Source organism: Drosophila teissieri, chromosome X (genome assembly GCF_016746235.2).
Source record: "Drosophila teissieri strain GT53w chromosome X, Prin_Dtei_1.1, whole genome shotgun sequence".
NCBI lineage: Eukaryota > Metazoa > Arthropoda > Insecta > Diptera > Drosophilidae > Drosophila > Drosophila teissieri.
The window spans coordinates 6543547-6560634 of NC_053034.1; the positions used below are offsets into that span (position 1 = coordinate 6543547).

Here is a 17088-nt window from a genome sequence, read left to right on the forward strand (position 1 = left end):
CTGTGACTCGAGACGACGCAACCTGTGTCACAGTCCATCTCTACGATGGTGAGTTGCGTCGCTGTGGTGAGATTGTCTTTGTTGAGAAAAAATGTCGACGCGAAAAAAGGTATTTATTCATTAGTCAGAAAGTCTGGCATTCTTTGTTTGTTGGTAAAAAGCGCAATTGTTTGGCGGCGAGCGAATAAAGTGCGCGGCTCCATCAGCTCAAGATTATGTAAATGCAGCAACGACCCCACCAGCAACGAAACTGCAACCTGCTCCACTTGGCCCAACGGACGGAAAAGCGGACGGACGGACACGGTGGCGTTGGCAAAGTGAAACCCCAACAGAGAGGCGAAAGCGAGCCAAGACACACCACATACACACGAAGAGAACGAACAAGAGGAAACCGGTAGGCGGAGGAGGCGCTGCCCCCAGTTCCCCCCAATATACCCAGCACCACATCACAAGCCCAGGATGGATAACTGCGACCAGGACGCCAGCTTTCGGCTGAGCCACATCAAGGAGGAGGTCAAGCCGGACATCTCGCAGCTGAACGACAGCAACAACAGTAGCTTTTCGCCCAAGGCCGAGAGTCCTGTGCCCTTTATGCAGGCCATGTCCATGGTCCACGTGCTGCCCGGCTCCAACTCCGCCAGCTCCAATAACAACAGCGTCGGAGACGCCCAAATGGCGCAGGCGCCCAATTCGACTGCAGGAGCTGCCGCCGCTGCTGTCCAGCAGCAGTATCCGCCTAACCATCCGCTGAGCGGCAGCAAGCACCTCTGCTCCATCTGTGGAGATCGGGCCAGCGGTAAGCACTACGGCGTGTACAGCTGTGAGGGCTGCAAGGGCTTCTTTAAGCGCACAGTGCGCAAGGATCTCACATACGCTTGCAGGGAGAACCGCAACTGCATCATCGACAAACGGCAGAGGAACCGTTGTCAATACTGCCGCTACCAGAAGTGCCTAACCTGCGGCATGAAACGCGAGGCGGTCCAGGAGGAGCGTCAACGCGGTGCCCGTAATGCAGCGGGTAGGCTGAGCGCCAGCGGTGGCGGCAGTAGCGGTCCAGGCTCAGTAGGCGGTTCCAGCTCGGTTGGAGGTGGAGGAGCAGGCGGTGTTTCTGGCGGAATGGGCAGCGGCAACGGTTCCGATGACTTCATGACCAACAGCGTGTCCAGGGATTTCTCGATCGAGCGCATCATAGAGGCCGAGCAGCGGGCGGAGACCCAGTGTGGCGATCGTGCACTGACGTTCCTGCGCGTCGGTCCCTATTCCACAGTCCAGCCGGACTACAAGGGTGCCGTGTCGGCCCTGTGCCAAGTGGTCAACAAACAGCTCTTCCAGATGGTCGAATACGCGCGCATGATGCCGCACTTTGCCCAGGTGCCGCTGGACGACCAGGTGATTTTGCTGAAAGCCGCTTGGATCGAGCTGCTCATTGCGAACGTAGCCTGGTGCAGCATCGTTTCGCTGGATGACGGCGGTGCCGGAGGCGGCGGGGGCGGTGGACTGGGCCACGACGGTTCCTTTGAGCGACGATCACCGGGCCTGCAGCCACAGCAGCTGTTCCTTAACCAGAGCTTCTCGTATCATCGCAACAGTGCGATCAAGGCCGGTGTTTCAGCCATCTTCGACCGCATCCTTTCGGAGCTGAGCGTAAAGATGAAGCGACTGAATCTGGACCGACGCGAGCTGTCCTGCTTGAAGGCCATCATACTGTACAACCCGGACATACGCGGGATCAAGAACCGGGCGGAGATCGAGATGTGTCGCGAGAAGGTGTACGCCTGCCTGGACGAGCACTGCCGCCTGGAACATCCGGGCGACGATGGACGCTTCGCGCAACTGCTGTTGCGTCTGCCCGCTCTGCGATCGATCAGCCTGAAGTGCCAGGATCACCTGTTCCTCTTCCGCATCACCAGCGACCGGCCGCTGGAGGAGCTCTTTCTCGAACAGCTGGAGGCGCCGCCGCCGCCTGGCCTGGCGATGAAACTGGAGTAGGGTTCAGACTCTAAAGTCGCCCCCGTTCTCCACCCGAAGAATGTTTCATTGTGATTGCGTTTGTTTGCATTTCTCCTCTCTGTCCCCTTATATCCTACAACAGCCCCCCTAATATTACGCAAAATGTGTATGTAATTGTTTATTTTTTTTTATTACCTAATATTATTATTATTGATATAGAAAATGTTTTCCTTAAGATGAAGATTAGCCTCCTCGACGTTTATGTCCCAGTAAACGAAAAACAAACAAAATCCAAAACTTGAAAAGAACACAAAACGAAAGAAAAGAAGCACACAAGCAAAGTAAAAGTTAAACTAAAGCTAAATGAGTAAAGATATTATAATAAAGGTTAAAATTAATGCATAGTTATGATCCACAGACGTATGTAAACATACAAATTCAGCATAAATATATATGTCAGCAGGCGCATATCTGCGGTGCTGGCCCCGTTCTAAATCAATTGTAATTACTTTTTAACATAAATGTACCCAAACGTTATCAATTAGATGCGAGATACAGAAATCACAGACGAAAACCAAGAAAATATATCTATGTATAAAATATAAACTGCATAACAAGATATATGGTCGTTTTATCTGCGGATCTGCAATTAATCCAATTGTCCACACGAATATATGGCTTTATTTGCGTATATAAGCGGTGCGTTTCGGGACTGTAAGAAGAAATCGAGTGACGATCTCGAAGACGGAAATGTATATACATCCAATAAAAGCCTATTTGCACGGGTATTTTAAACTGTTCAGTTTTATACTATTAAACATATGTTTGGCAAACAATTTTTGTAGTAATAGTTAACTGGCTTATTCTGCCGGCTCATGAATGGATTTATTTTATTAATATATCTGTGATATACTTAGGTGGAGGTAATAAATAAAGTTCCCTGCGGAAACTCTTCAAAAAAGCCATTCTATTTAAAAACTACTGCGCATTTTTAAAGCATTTTTTGTTTACCACCATTCGCTGTATTTAATTGTAAGCAATATCGCCCTGACTAAACTAGTGATCACAACGATTTCGCGATCTTCTTTGAATACTCTTTGGATGTGTAAAATGTTCAATATCAAGAACCCCATTCAAACGGGATTCCGAAAGGATCGCTTTTCGCTTTCGAACCGCACTGTACGCCTTGTTCGCGTCCCGTACCCATTGACTTTTGGTTTGTGGGCCGCCTTATGGTCCCCACGCCCCACTTCCCACTCCTCACCTTGATGTGGCGGCCTCTCAGATGGCATTTGGTCAATTTTTATAAAATTTATGTCTCAGCGGGAATGTATGTTAGTATGTATTTACAAAAATATGGTATTAACGCACAAGCAGCGACTAAGAATAGATATTGTTTTTGAAAAAAGAACAAAACTCGCCGCTGACGACGCACATTATGTTCTATAAATAGCCAAATTGTGGCTCTATCTCTGTCTATATCGTTGTATCTTATCTCTGTATCTCACCCCAAGGAATATCTTTAAATTGGGACAAATCGACGGATACAATACTCTGCTGTCGACGGAGATCCTGGCTATTTAACATGAACGTATTCTCAGATTCTCCATTCACACAAAAGATCTAGAGCTTTTGAAAGCTCCCACACAGAGTGAAAGAGAGGGGTGGAATACTAGAAAGAGACGGCAGTGTGTCCACACTTATGGTGGGTGGTTTTTATTGGTCTAGCTAATAGCTATCCTTGAATTTGTGTGTGGCGAGCATATTTAATAAATTTCATAAATTTCATCGCTCTCCACCGAGAAGAAGAAGCCAGAAGCTAGAAGCCCACACAAATAGTCCTATGTAGCAGCGTGTTAAAAAATGTGAAATGTGGAATGAAAAATGAAATGTTTCGCACGGAAAAACCATGAAAGCATGCCAATAAAATCATGTGTTCCCCCACCCCAAATACCCCTCCCCCTCCCACTCCTCCGCCCATCATCATCTCCTTCGACGATTTGCGATTTTCGTGTGTGTATTGGAAAAGAGTTTTCGAAGCGAAATTAACAATTTGCTATTTTCGTAGTTATGCGGGGGCGTTTTCCGAAGACCCACGAGGGGGAGGGGGGGCTATGGGTGGATGCTGTCTGAACCGCGGAGACTCGCTGACAGACGAGGAGAAAACCAGGGAGGTGGGGAGTCAGACGCGCTGACGTGGGGGCCAACAAGTTGTTGTCGTCTTCGCATATCGCCATCACAGCATACGCCATACGCCATACACCATACAGGGTGTCCCCCCTTTCGGCTCCCTTACTTTCTTTATCGTTACTTCGTGTCGCCTGCAACTGCATTTTCCTACCAATTTCACTAATGCGGTCCGAGAGCTCTCTTTGGCACGGCCGCACCAAAAACAAGGGGAGCAGCGCAGCACCGCAGCTACAAATGAGCAAAAAGCAGAAGGAAGAAGTTCGGAATATGCGATACCCATTGCTTTTTAGAAGACAGTCTACTTGACTGAGGGATCCCACAAGCAGATCGTTCAGGACATTCAAACAGTAATATTCAGCAAATGTAGCCAGTATTCATCTGAATTGTTAATTCAACCATTCAACTTTACCAGTAATCGAAGCAAGTGAATAGCTGCGAAAGCATCATGCCCGCACTTCATCATCAAACTAAAGGGTGCCACGATTCGTACGCTTATGCTGGCCGAATTCATACTTTCTTCTGCCACCCACTCCCACTCCGGCACTCTTGCCGCTCCACTCTTCGTGATTCGGATGTTCGCATGTTTGGATGCTCGGATGCTTGGATGCTCGGATGCTTGGATGCTCGGATGTTGGGGTCTTCGGCAATGGCAAGCGATCCAAACCGATCCGATTCGATCCGATGCTCCCGCTGCACGGCAGACTTTTCTTCTTCCTCTGCGACGACTGTGGCTGTGGCTGTGGTGCGGTGGGCGATGCGCGATGTGGGGCAGGTGGGGCGGATGGTGGTGCGCCGACGGCAGCGGCGGTGACTGCGACTGCGACGACGACTGCGACGGTATTCAGAGTTGGCAGCTGGCTGGCGCGACATCAGTTTTGAGTTGGCTATCAACGCGAGCGGGTCTTTCTCTTCGCAAGCGACACACGTAGATATTGCTCCAATTGCTGTCCACACAGATTGTTTTGTTGTTTTTGTTTTTGTTTGGTTCGACTGCACACACACGAGTAGATATTGATATATATATGTGTATATATATCTGGCTAACCGACTCACTTGCTTTCGTTATACTCTATTTTCTTTTTTTTTTGGGTTCTTTTTTTGTACTTGTTGGAAAATAAATATAAAAACGAAATATTCAAAAAAAAAAAAAACGAGCAAAGCAAAATATAAGTAACGAAAACTGTGCATGTGTGTGAGGTGTGTGTGTGTGTGTGTGTGTGTGCGTGCGATGGTTATATATGCCAAACCACATATATCTTCATATAATATATATCCGAACAATATGTGCGTATATATGATCTATGTGGAGAGTCAAAGTGCTACCAATAAACAACTAGACACAAAAAATAAAGGAACGAACCGCGAGTATATCGATCTATATTTACCGGATCAGTTCCGATTTCCGATCCGAATTCGCGCTATTTCTCAAAATTATTTCAAATATGTACCAATCCCGTACCGTCCTTCTCCTTCTCCGCCCCCGGCCCCGGCCCGCCCACTTCCCTTCGCTGCGTTGACGTTGACGCCGAAAATAAAACTTTTTCAAAACATACTATTTTTAACCGATACGATACGATACGAAACGGAACGAGCGCGGAAAACACACAACAGAACGAGCAAAGCAAACGCAAAAATAATTAAGCAGCAAATTAACGTGTTATACAACTATTTGACCAGTCCAAACTCATGTTTCAATTTTTTGTTTCAACTTCGAATATTAGCGGGAATCGGTTAAGGACAGCGGGTATGGGTTAACCGCGGACCATGGGGCCAGCGGGCTAGCGGGTAGAGCGGCAACCACCTGTTGTGGCAGGTTGTCGCTCTTGATGCCTCTCCTCAAGAGAGCTTGAAGGATTGGGGCAAGCTTTGCGCCATCGCTCGATCAATCAATCAATCAATCAGTAGAGTCTGTCAGTCAGCACTCTGTCACACACATATGTACGCACCGCACAGGCAGGCATAGTTAAACATATAGAGACTGTCCAGAATCAGAATCAGAATCCGAATCCGAATCCGAGAATCGAACCAGATACAAACCAAGTCGAACGACTTGGCCGTTAAGTGATCCGCGGCAACAAGAACAACCGGCCAGGCCAATAGGCCAACAACTTGCAACCTCCCACCTACAACCTCCGTTTTCCTTCGGCAGCAGCAGCAACTGGATCACCAACAACAACAGCACCACCACCAGCAGCAGCGAGAGCGAGCGAGAGAGTGTGCAGCGGGACAGGGAACGATATAGATATATACCGAGCGAGCGGGACTTCTGACAGCGCCACAAGATGATGATGGAGAACGGACTCTCCATGGAGTACGGAGATGGCTACATGGAGCAGGAGGAGGAGTGGGAGCGCGAGGGCCTGCTCGATCCTGCGTGGGAGAAGCAACAGAAGAAGGTGAGTGAGCTTCAGTTCCATGTTCTAATCCTTAAGGCCCCCTGGAGGAAATGGTGGTTCGTTTCCTCTGCCAATTGATTATAAGCTTTGGTATTAATTCAAAACAGTTTCCAAGTTAAGAAGGAACCGATAACTATAGAGAAAAATCGATTTAAAGCCACAGTTTGCCATGAAACTCAAACTTCTTGTTAGCAAGCACGACCACACAGAGGCCAGAACTTTTGTCCAAATATGCAACATACCATTTTGCAACCCGAAAAGTGAAAGCGAAGGGTTAACCTTGCGATGATTTTCGAATGCCTACTGTAGCACAGTTCACATGTATTGGATACACGCTCTTTGGTCTGTCTGGGTTCTATATTTTTCGATTATGTTTCAATATTTTACCGAGCCAACAGCACAAGAAGCACAACAACTACAGCAACATGGGGCTAACACTAAAAAGCTAGAACAACAACTACAAAAAAGCTCAGCGGCCCGATTTAAAAATAGAATATTTCTTTCTTGATTTTCATGGCTCTTGTTGTTCTAGCAATGTTTGAAGATAGCACGAAAATAGTTTGTTGCTGTACAGGAACTATACATATATATGTAGTACATATAGAACCTATATCCAAAAGCCTTCGATCTCTGATGATTATGAAAATCGAAAATCTCATTCGAATCGTATTCGAACCGTTGTTGTCTGGGGCAGTGTTCTGAATCTGAACATCATCACCAAAGAGGAGCACCCAATGAAAACCCGAAGGTTATCAATCTATTTTCCAAACAGTTTCCAATCAATTACCCCTGGCATCCCTTTCATCTTCTTTTTTCGTCGTTCAGACAAAATGTTGTTTGCATGTTTGTTTGTTTGTTGTTTGTCGTTGTGTGCCAGCGGAAGCATACCGTTATACCTATGGCGTCAGAAGAAGAACAGCAACTAATTGCCACTGTTTAGATAAAGCTGGAAACACCCATCCATTCCATAAGTAGGTGGCAATTGAGGTGGGGACATCTAGCAGACCTGAAGGTCGTAAGCGATAAGAACAACAGCCAAAAGGTCGAAAGGAACGTTAGATAGCCCCAAAAGGCAAGTGTATCGAGGATGGTGTGAAGCACACACCTTTGCCCAGAACAAACCCATCCCATCTCTTACCCATTCCATATCCAAGAGCGCTAACCTAGAGATATAGTATTTATATACATAATTCTATAAATTGCCAGCCAAAATTTAGTGCAAGGCTGTGTTTTTGACACGACGCCTAGGTGGTGAAATGAAATTGACAATTATAAATAGACAGCATTCCTATGCACCACATTTCCACGCGATTCGGACTCAGAATATACCCAGAGATACAGATCTGTATCTGTATCTGTAAATGTATCTGTATCCGTGTCCGAAATTCATCAGCCACCCACACTCATAAAGCATGGCGAAAATGCAATGACAAATCGCTGGCGCACTAACGAAACTGAAAATAATTAACAAAGATCGAAAAAAGTCGAAAAATAAATTCAAAATAAAGCGAAAATATGAAGATTTTTGGCGGTCGCCGAATGACTTGAGCTTGACATGATCGGACATGTATGCGTGGCATCTATCACTCCCTCTCTCTCTATCCATCTCTCCCACTGTCTCTCTCTTTCTCTTGCCCGATATACGTATTTCGTAACCGTAAATTACCGAACGGAATTCGTCAGCTGCTGAATAATGAGAGCCGAAAAAAGAAAGAAAACAGCCACCGAAATTGTTTCTGTTTTGTGTTTACATTGATCGCAACAACGCAAGAAAAGGTGTAAAGAGGGGATGGGCGTTGGTGTGGGTGTGGGTGTGGAAGTGGAAGTGGGTGGTGAGGCTCCGCCGCGTGACTCATGTATGCGAAAGGTGTGAATGAATGAGGAGGATCAGCGGCCAGGGTTGCCAGGGCTGGCAGGGTTGCTGGGTTGCCAGGTTGCCACCCTCCTCCAACCGCTGGCCTGGCCTGGCCAAGTGCGAATGAGTCCATGCTATGGGGCCGCTCAAATTACACTCGGCTAAAAATGGGTGTGCAAGAGCGAGTGCGTTGCGCTGCCGCCGCCGCTGCTGGCTGCCAGAGCTGCTAGAGCTTTCCCCCAAAAAGCTTTTTTCAATCTGAACTGGGAAAAAAAGAAGGCGGACGTCGGCTGTCGGCCGTCTGTGCTCGTCTCGCTTTTGGCTGTTCTTGATTCTGACGCGTGCGCCTTGACCGCCCGAAAAGACTGCTCCTCCTATCGTAGATCTGGAAGATGGAAGCTGGAGGCAGCAGGCTGGTCCAGGCGGCTCTAGCGTTGCGCTGCAATCCGCGCAGGCGCAGACGCAGGCCACTGGCCTCTGCTGCCGTCGACGCTGCCCGGTAACGGTAATTGATCAGAGGCGAAAACGGGTTACCGGAATGCAACAGATCGGGCGAAGAGAGAAGCTGCGACCGTCAGTGTTGCCAGGTTTTTTGAGAGAGAAGGCGTTAAGGCAACTGCAAAGCAATTGTTTTAATTCAAACGGAGTCTGTGGTTTAGCTTTAAAAAAGGGCAATTATCCTTGACGTTAGGGAACGTACATAAACTTTAAGGGTTTTCAAATCGTTTTGAGGAAAACCGGCTGCGGCAGAGTACTAGAAACGGGCTAAGTTTAACGGGAAAAACCTGAGCGATGCTGGCAACTCTGGATGCCGCATAGTGGATTGGCGCCGACGTCGGCGTGGACGCCGGCAGAGGCTCGAGTGGATGGATGATGGAGCCTAGCGGTAAGCCGGAGCGACTTGTTTTGGCGCTCTCCGGCTGGCCTAGTTCAAGTTGTTATTGTTAGAGTGGGTAATGTGTAATCTGTCCCCAGCAACCGTTGCGATCGTTACGTGAGAGGGGCATTTGCATTAACAGTTGCATTTCTCGTTCTCAGCTTAGATCGGGTCGTGGTCTCTCTCCTCGAATCTCCTCGGATCTCCGCCGCTCTCTTGTCTCACGCACCTAACTGTAAGCTAATGGCCAATAAAGTGGAGCCTATAAGCTACATGCTCCACGGCTGCTACCCGTTCTGATCCCGTTCTAGCGGTGATCCATTGTGATGCGCATCACAATGCCATAAGCCATATGCGCAGTCCATTTGTCAATCGATTAGGCCAAGCAGCTTCTCTTTCTCCTCCCTTTCTTTTCGATTGTTCCGGATTTTCCAGCAAAGCATTTCCCCCATAGTTTGTGAATGGGAACCGATGTCAGGATGATCTCGCACACTCACAGGGCTATAAAGTGGGCGTGCGAGCACCCCCCCCTTCAAGCCAAATCTCCATAACAATTCCGAGTTGTAAACTTACAAAACCCAGAACGAACCCATAGGGCGATTGGGTGGGTGGGGATCTGGGGGTTTGGGCCCCCGAAATAATGAAGTGTGTGCAAAAAGAACTGGTTTATATGTGTACATACATCCATACATACATACATACATACACATGTGCGCCTGCTGTCTTTTCTTGTTTTCTCTTTGTGCTGGCTGCTCCATCGTCGTCTGTCTGTCCCCATTCGGTGAAAAATAACTGCAACTGTCAGCCGCAGTTGCAACAACAGTGGGTCGCGAGCGAACGGGAGGTGGGGGGTACCAGCTCCAAGCCAAGAGCCAACAACAAAGGTCTTTGGGCTGGGACTGCCCTAAATGGGTGGCGAAAAGAAACAGGAACAACTGCGCTGAAACAGCTGGCAGCCATCAGCGATCAGCTGTCCCGAATCTCAAGCCCCAAATCTTCCAACGAATTCTGGTTTCTGGTTGTGGTGAGAAGACTACGCCAAGGGTTCAGGACTTGGCCGCTCCCAAATGCATGTATATCAATGCATTTGTTTCTTCTCTTCGTAACCAATAATGTTTCCGTGCTTTTAAGTAGGGGCTCACAATAAGCTAAGCAGAGATAGTTCTGCCCATTAGTTCCTATCCAATAAAATCATTTCTGTAAAATACAAACAATGACCAACATTACGTCCGCAGACATTTACCGCCTGGTGTAACAGCCATCTGCGCAAGGCCGGTACAGCCATCGACAACATCGAGGAGGACTTCCGCAACGGCCTCAAGCTGATGCTGCTGCTGGAGGTGATCTCCGGCGAGACGCTGCCCAAGCCCGATCGCGGCAAGATGCGCTTCCACAAGATCGCCAACGTGAACAAGGCTCTCGACTTCATCGCCTCCAAGGGCGTCCACCTGGTGTCCATTGGTGCCGAGGAGATTGTCGATGGCAACCTGAAGATGACTCTGGGTATGATCTGGACGATCATCCTGCGCTTCGCCATTCAGGACATCTCAGTGGAGGAGATGACCGCCAAGGAGGGTCTGCTGCTGTGGTGCCAGCGCAAGACGGCTCCCTACAAGAACGTCAACGTACAGAACTTCCATCTGTCGTTCAAGGTGAGTTGCAGTTGCAGGCTGGTGCTCCGATTTTAAATGCATGCATAATAATCATTGGTCAAATTTGCCTTTTGTTGCCTTGTAGGATGGTCTGGCCTTCTGCGCCCTTATCCATCGCCATCGTCCAGACTTAATCGACTACGCCAAGCTGTCCAAAGACAATCCTCTGGAGAATCTTAATACTGCCTTCGATGTGGCCGAGAAGTACCTGGATATTCCTCGCATGTTGGATCCAGATGGTGAGTGTTTTGGGACTGATTATCTGGGATGAATATAGCTTAGTAATGGGAAGAGTTACAGCATTGAGTAACAAATCGAAATTCAACAACCAAAACGAATCTGCTGTGTACATGAAGCTGTTTGGAAAGGCAGTAAATAATTGATTTCACCATAAGTTAGATACCAAATTGTACCATTATGTTGATACTCCTCCCATTACTGGCGATAATAGCGGATGGGGGCTTTTTCGCTCGATTGACTAGTTAGACGTAAGCTATCAGTTGGGTTTTGGTTCTAATCATTGCGATTGGTGAACAACGACAGATTTGATCAACACTCCGAAACCGGATGAACGTGCCATCATGACGTACGTCTCCTGCTACTACCACGCCTTCCAGGGAGCCCAACAGGTTGGAAATGTGACGCATGTACCCGAACCCACAAGACAATACACCTACGTCCCGAATAATTACAATGTGACTAAACTTCACCACGATACACTTAAATATCTAGCTCTAGCGCGGCATATCTATATACATATATATCGATATATGAGCATATGCCTTCCTCGTTCTAAGTATATTTTATGCGATTTTGCGATGTTGCCGCTGCTGTTGCTGCTGCTGCTGCTCCTGCTGCTGCTCCTGTTGTCGCTTCCTTTCTTCCCCACCACCGCGGGCCTTGACCAAATGCGCCGCTCAAACGCGCCCTACTGCCAAGGTCGCAGCGGTACGGGGCCAAGGTCGAGCCAAGGTCAAGCCAAAATCAGAGTCACAGCAACCAGAAGGCAGCGCGGATCGCCACGAAATCGCGCCCTCTCCTATATCAAATTTGAATCGCCTGGATTTGTCTTGATTCGATTTGCGTTGGCCTCGTGCATATTTTTTGTTCCCGCATCCGCATCCGTATCTGCATCCGCATTGGCATCCGCAACTGCCCGATGCTAACAGCCTCCCTACTAACTGCGCTCGTGAACAAAACGGAGCTCGAGGAATACAACCTTTGGTTATCCTGTAATGCGGCAGGACAAGAACGCACTTTCTGTTCAATCGAACCCAAGCCAGTTCGATCTTCTGCCTACCACGAACTTAACTCCTGGTTAACTCAGTTCAATTGGAAGGTTCTCCTCTCCGTACGGCGCGCAATGCATGCTGTGAATAACCCGCCACGCATCTGGCTTTCCATATGCATTTATATATATAAGTGTTCGATTTGGCGCTTGGAATCGAAACTCGACCCCTGATAGATTGAAGCCAAATGCAATCGACCCGGGGTGTCGAGTGCTCGATTCAGGTGCGCCGGCATGCTTTGAGATGTCCACTAACTTAGCATAAGCCCAAAAAAAAAAAACAAAATATAGTGATAGTGTTTGATGCCTGTTGGGACTAACCATCATTTGTATGTTTGTTGCTTTCTTTCTCTTTCTCTCTTTTTATTATCTCTGTGTGCGCGCTCCGCTCGCTCCGCTCATCAAAAAAACCAACAACTGCCATTAACCAATCTGCAACTGCTATCGCCACAACAACAACTACTACAACAACAACCCTCCTGAAAAACCAAAACAACAAAAAAACCAAACAACACGCACACACGATCACAGATCTCCAGAATACAGCTTTGCCCGATGAGCGGGCGGTGATGACGTATGTGTCCTCGTACTATCACTGCTTCAGTGGCGCCCAAAAGGTCTGTTATACGAACCAATACCCCAGCAACAATATCCCTCCCCCCGTCCTCACAAGGAACACACAAGCAGGACACTGCTCACGTACCCGTATTTGCTGATGCCGCCCGAACAGGGACCTTTGCTATCATCCGATTGCAAATCTAGTCCATCAATTGTCCCGCAATTCGGCGCCATCAGTAAATTTGTTGTTTTTTACCTAAATTAAAATTTACCAGCCTTTGAATCGTATGATTTCTAAAAAATTAATAAGCTAATTAAATAACATCCGGCAAAGAAACACACTAGAAAACACAACTCGCTATGCTAACTGCAGATTCGCCAGAACATTCTAATCCCAAAACCGCTTGACTGAAATGGAGTCCTTTCCCACTTGTTGCCCAGTTCATTGTTGCTTGATTCGTTTCTATTATTTTCTGCAACGTTTTCTTTATATGTGGCACCCAGTTCAGTTCAGTTCAGTTCAGTACGAGCTGAGTTGAGCTGAGTTGCGGCGCCCAGTGTTCCTGTTCCTGTTTCCTGTTCGTCTTGTTTTCGCTTTTCCAAATCTGAGTTGGTTCCGTGCCCACACATACACGCACACTCAGAGCGAAACGATTAAAGCCTTCTAATGTGCAACCCACTTTTCCACCCACCCAACCATGAAACCGTGTGCAACAACAGGCGGAAACCGCTGCCAACCGGATTTGCAAGGTGCTCAAGGTCAACCAGGAGAACGAACGCCTCATGGAGGAGTACGAGCGTCTGGCCAGTGATGTAAGTAGTCACTCAAGCAACTAGACGCCCCTGGTCATTGACCATTCACCTATCCCCACACACTCACACACAGTTGCTGGAGTGGATCCGTCGCACCATGCCCTGGTTGAACTCGCGCCAGGCCGACAACTCGCTGGCGGGTGTGCAGAAGAAGCTGGAGGAGTACCGCACCTACCGTCGCAAGCACAAGCCACCACGTGTGGAGCAGAAGGCCAAGCTGGAGACCAACTTCAACACGCTGCAGACCAAGCTGCGCCTGTCCAACCGGCCCGCTTACCTGCCCACCGAGGGCAAGACCGTGTCCGACATCTCCAACTCGTGGAAGGGCCTGGAGCTGGCCGAGAAGGCCTTTGAGGAATGGCTGCTGGCCGAGACCATGCGCCTGGAGCGCCTCGAACATCTGGCCCAGAAGTTCAAGCACAAGGTAAGCTTCCTACCCAGCTGGCCTTAAGGAGCGTGTATCCCCAACTTATTATACTTATTATTTAAATGCCATCCACAGGCCGACGCCCACGAGGACTGGACGCGTGGCAAGGAGGAGATGCTGCAGTCGCAGGACTTCCGCCAGTGCAAGCTCAACGAGCTGAAGGCCCTGAAGAAGAAGCACGAAGCCTTTGAGTCTGACCTGGCCGCCCACCAGGATCGCGTGGAGCAGATTGCCGCCATCGCCCAGGAGCTTAAGTAAGTGTGTGCCTCGGGCGAACCCTTTATCTAATCTCGATTTATCCCCGCCTGCTGCCACTGATGGCCAATGGTGATTCTGATATGCGTCCAGCGTGAGGTTAGGTAGCACTCCACACCCTCAATCAGTCATCCATCCAGACACCAGAGTTTGCCAGACTCTTTTAAGCCAATCTTTTTCTCTTAAAGGGAATGGAATAGGTTAACTGGCATTACTGGCACCCAACTATCCCATACACTCTGGCAGCATTCACCATTCCATCTGTTATCTCATTTAATCAGCCTGTTCGAACCGATATCCCCACTAATCCGCGCTTTCATCCACAGCACTCTGGAGTACCATGACTGTGTGTCGGTGAACGCCAGGTGCCAGCGCATCTGCGACCAATGGGATCGCTTGGGTGCTCTTACCCAGCGCAGGCGCACCGCCTTGGACGAGGCTGAGCGAATCCTGGAGAAGATCGACATCTTGCATTTGGAGTTCGCGAAGCGTGCGGCGCCGTTCAACAACTGGCTGGATGGTACGCGCGAGGATCTGGTGGACATGTTCATTGTGCACACCATGGAGGAAATCCAAGGCCTGATCCAGGCGCACGACCAGTTCAAGGCGACCCTCGGCGAGGCCGACAAGGAGTTCAACCTGATCGTGAACCTGGTCCGCGAAGTGGAGTCGATTGTGAAGCAGCACCAGATCCCCGGTGGCCTGGAGAACCCCTACACCACCCTGACCGCGAACGACATGACGCGCAAGTGGAGCGACGTCCGCCAGCTGGTGCCCCAACGCGACCAGACTTTGGCCAACGAGCTGCGCAAGCAGCAGAACAACGAGATGCTCCGCCGTCAGTTTGCCGAGAAGGCCAACATTGTCGGCCCCTGGATCGAGCGGCAAATGGACGCGGTCACGGCCATTGGCATGGGACTGCAGGGATCGCTGGAGGACCAACTGCACCGGCTCAAGGAGTACGAGCAGGCCGTCTACGCCTACAAGCCGAACATTGAGGAGCTGGAGAAGATCCACCAAGCGGTGCAGGAATCGATGATCTTCGAGAACCGATACACCAACTATACGATGGAAACGCTGCGCGTCGGCTGGGAGCAGCTGCTGACATCCATCAACCGCAACATCAACGAGGTGGAGAACCAGATTCTCACCCGCGACTCCAAGGGCATTAGCCAGGAGCAGCTGAACGAATTCCGCAGCAGCTTCAACCACTTCGACAAGAACCGCACCGGCCGCCTGTCGCCCGAGGAGTTCAAGTCGTGCCTGGTCTCACTGGGCTATTCGATTGGCAAGGATCGCCAGGGTGATCTGGACTTCCAGCGCATCCTCGCCGTCGTCGATCCCAACAACACTGGCTACGTGCACTTCGACGCCTTCCTCGATTTCATGACCCGCGAGAGCACCGATACCGACACTGCCGAACAAGTCATCGACTCCTTCCGAATCCTGGCAGCCGACAAGGTGGGTTATAACTAACGTGCATCCGATTGTGTACTCTGGGCTAACGCGTCCTCTTTCTTCATTCCTTTAGCCATACATTTTGCCCGACGAGCTGCGCCGCGAGTTGCCGCCAGACCAGGCCGAGTACTGCATCCAGCGCATGCCGCCCTATAAGGGACCCAACGGAGTGCCCGGCGCCCTGGACTACATGTCCTTCAGCACAGCTCTCTACGGCGAGACCGACTTGTAAGAGCGCAAGGCACCACCCGCATCCGAAGGACTGCGTCGGCCAACCCGAGCAGAGCCACATCATATAATAATGATAAACTTTAATAATAATAATATTAATAAACATAGATTTATTATACCTACACTCGTAACGGTAGCTGCAGAAGAACTTCAGAGCATCATGTGAGGATGAATATATTTATTAATTTCCGTCTCGAGCCGATGTATGCGACCCACACATACAAAACACGCAAAAAACAAATGAGAAACATATTATGAAATGAAACACACATACATTTAAAACATTTGTAAAACAGCAAGGCAACCATAAAGTGCATATCGAATATTTAAATCTAATTACAAAAACCAAGTCCAAAACATTAAAAAAACGCTAAAAAACTTATTTTTTGAAATTTATGTTAATAAAAACAAAATCCATACATAAAAACCAAAAACAAATCGAAATCTGAAAATCGTTACTCTTCTCGAAATTACTTTCCTCCAACGAATTCGATAGGATAGGGGCTACGGGGATACGAAAGAGCGAGACGAAAGTGAGGTAGAAAGTGAGTAGAGACTACTTCCGTTTCCGCTTCCGCTTACTAACCTTCAGGTTCCACCAGACAGACAGAGATGGCGATAGCGCGAGAGAGAGAGAGAGACCACTAGATGAAAGGAAGAATACTGTTCAATGTTCACACAAGTACTGCAGCCATTTATTGATCGACAATTTCAGAACTATCTCGAATATTTTCACATTTTCAGAACTAGAACTACAAATCCATATACACCAACTCCCACAACGAAAGATGAATAAAGCCATTTTTGCGGATGTTTTTTGCGGTGTTTTTGAAAAGGTTTCGGCCCGGGGAAAGAATGAAATAAAACCATCAAAATTCTGAGCTGGACATGGGTTTTTTTTTATTCATGATTCGTTGAAATTTTGATTCTTGGTAATCCTTTAAAAATAATTGCATAAATAAGTTGTAATTTTACGATGTGTTTGGATCGAATGATCTATCAGCTACAAAGTACTACATAAACACAGCACAAACACACTACATTCACCCACAGGCACACGACTTTCCATGCGGCTGTACAAAACCAGGTTCGATCAAGGCAATCTAAGTTCATCATGGTCATCAGAGGCCAGTCCTGC

At 48.4% G+C, this 17088-nt stretch overlaps 2 protein-coding genes across 6 annotated transcripts in view; both read left to right on the forward strand.

The window, feature by feature from the left end:
* The window catches only part of LOC122624162 (alpha-actinin, sarcomeric), a 17607-nt gene extending 892 nt beyond the window's left edge, over positions 1-16715 (forward strand). Inside the window, exons 1-10 of one of the 5 annotated variants that reach the window (XM_043803611.1) lie at positions 4972-5065; positions 6290-6536; positions 10504-10920; positions 11006-11159; positions 11464-11615; positions 13487-13579; positions 13653-14003; positions 14082-14260; positions 14588-15722; positions 15793-16715. In XM_043803611.1, the coding sequence (XP_043659546.1) occupies positions 6423-6536; positions 10504-10920; positions 11006-11159; positions 11464-11615; positions 13487-13579; positions 13653-14003; positions 14082-14260; positions 14588-15722; positions 15793-15951 (2754 nt within the window). In that variant the 5' untranslated portion in view covers positions 4972-5065; positions 6290-6422 and the 3' untranslated portion in view covers positions 15952-16715. Of the gene's footprint in view, positions 1-4971; positions 5066-6289; positions 6537-10503; positions 10921-11005; positions 11160-11463; positions 11616-12739; positions 12826-13486; positions 13580-13652; positions 14004-14081; positions 14261-14587; positions 15723-15792 lie in introns of those variants that run through there. The other 4 variants (XM_043803615.1, XM_043803614.1, XM_043803612.1 and 1 more) reach the window with 4 other exon arrangements.
* LOC122624168 (protein ultraspiracle) lies at positions 63-2569 on the forward strand. The gene has a single exon (XM_043803627.1). It carries the CDS (start codon positions 460-462, stop codon positions 1987-1989), a length of 1530 nt encoding a protein of 509 aa, XP_043659562.1. The 5' UTR covers positions 63-459; the 3' UTR covers positions 1990-2569.
* Positions 16716-17088: the final 373 nt, after the last annotated feature.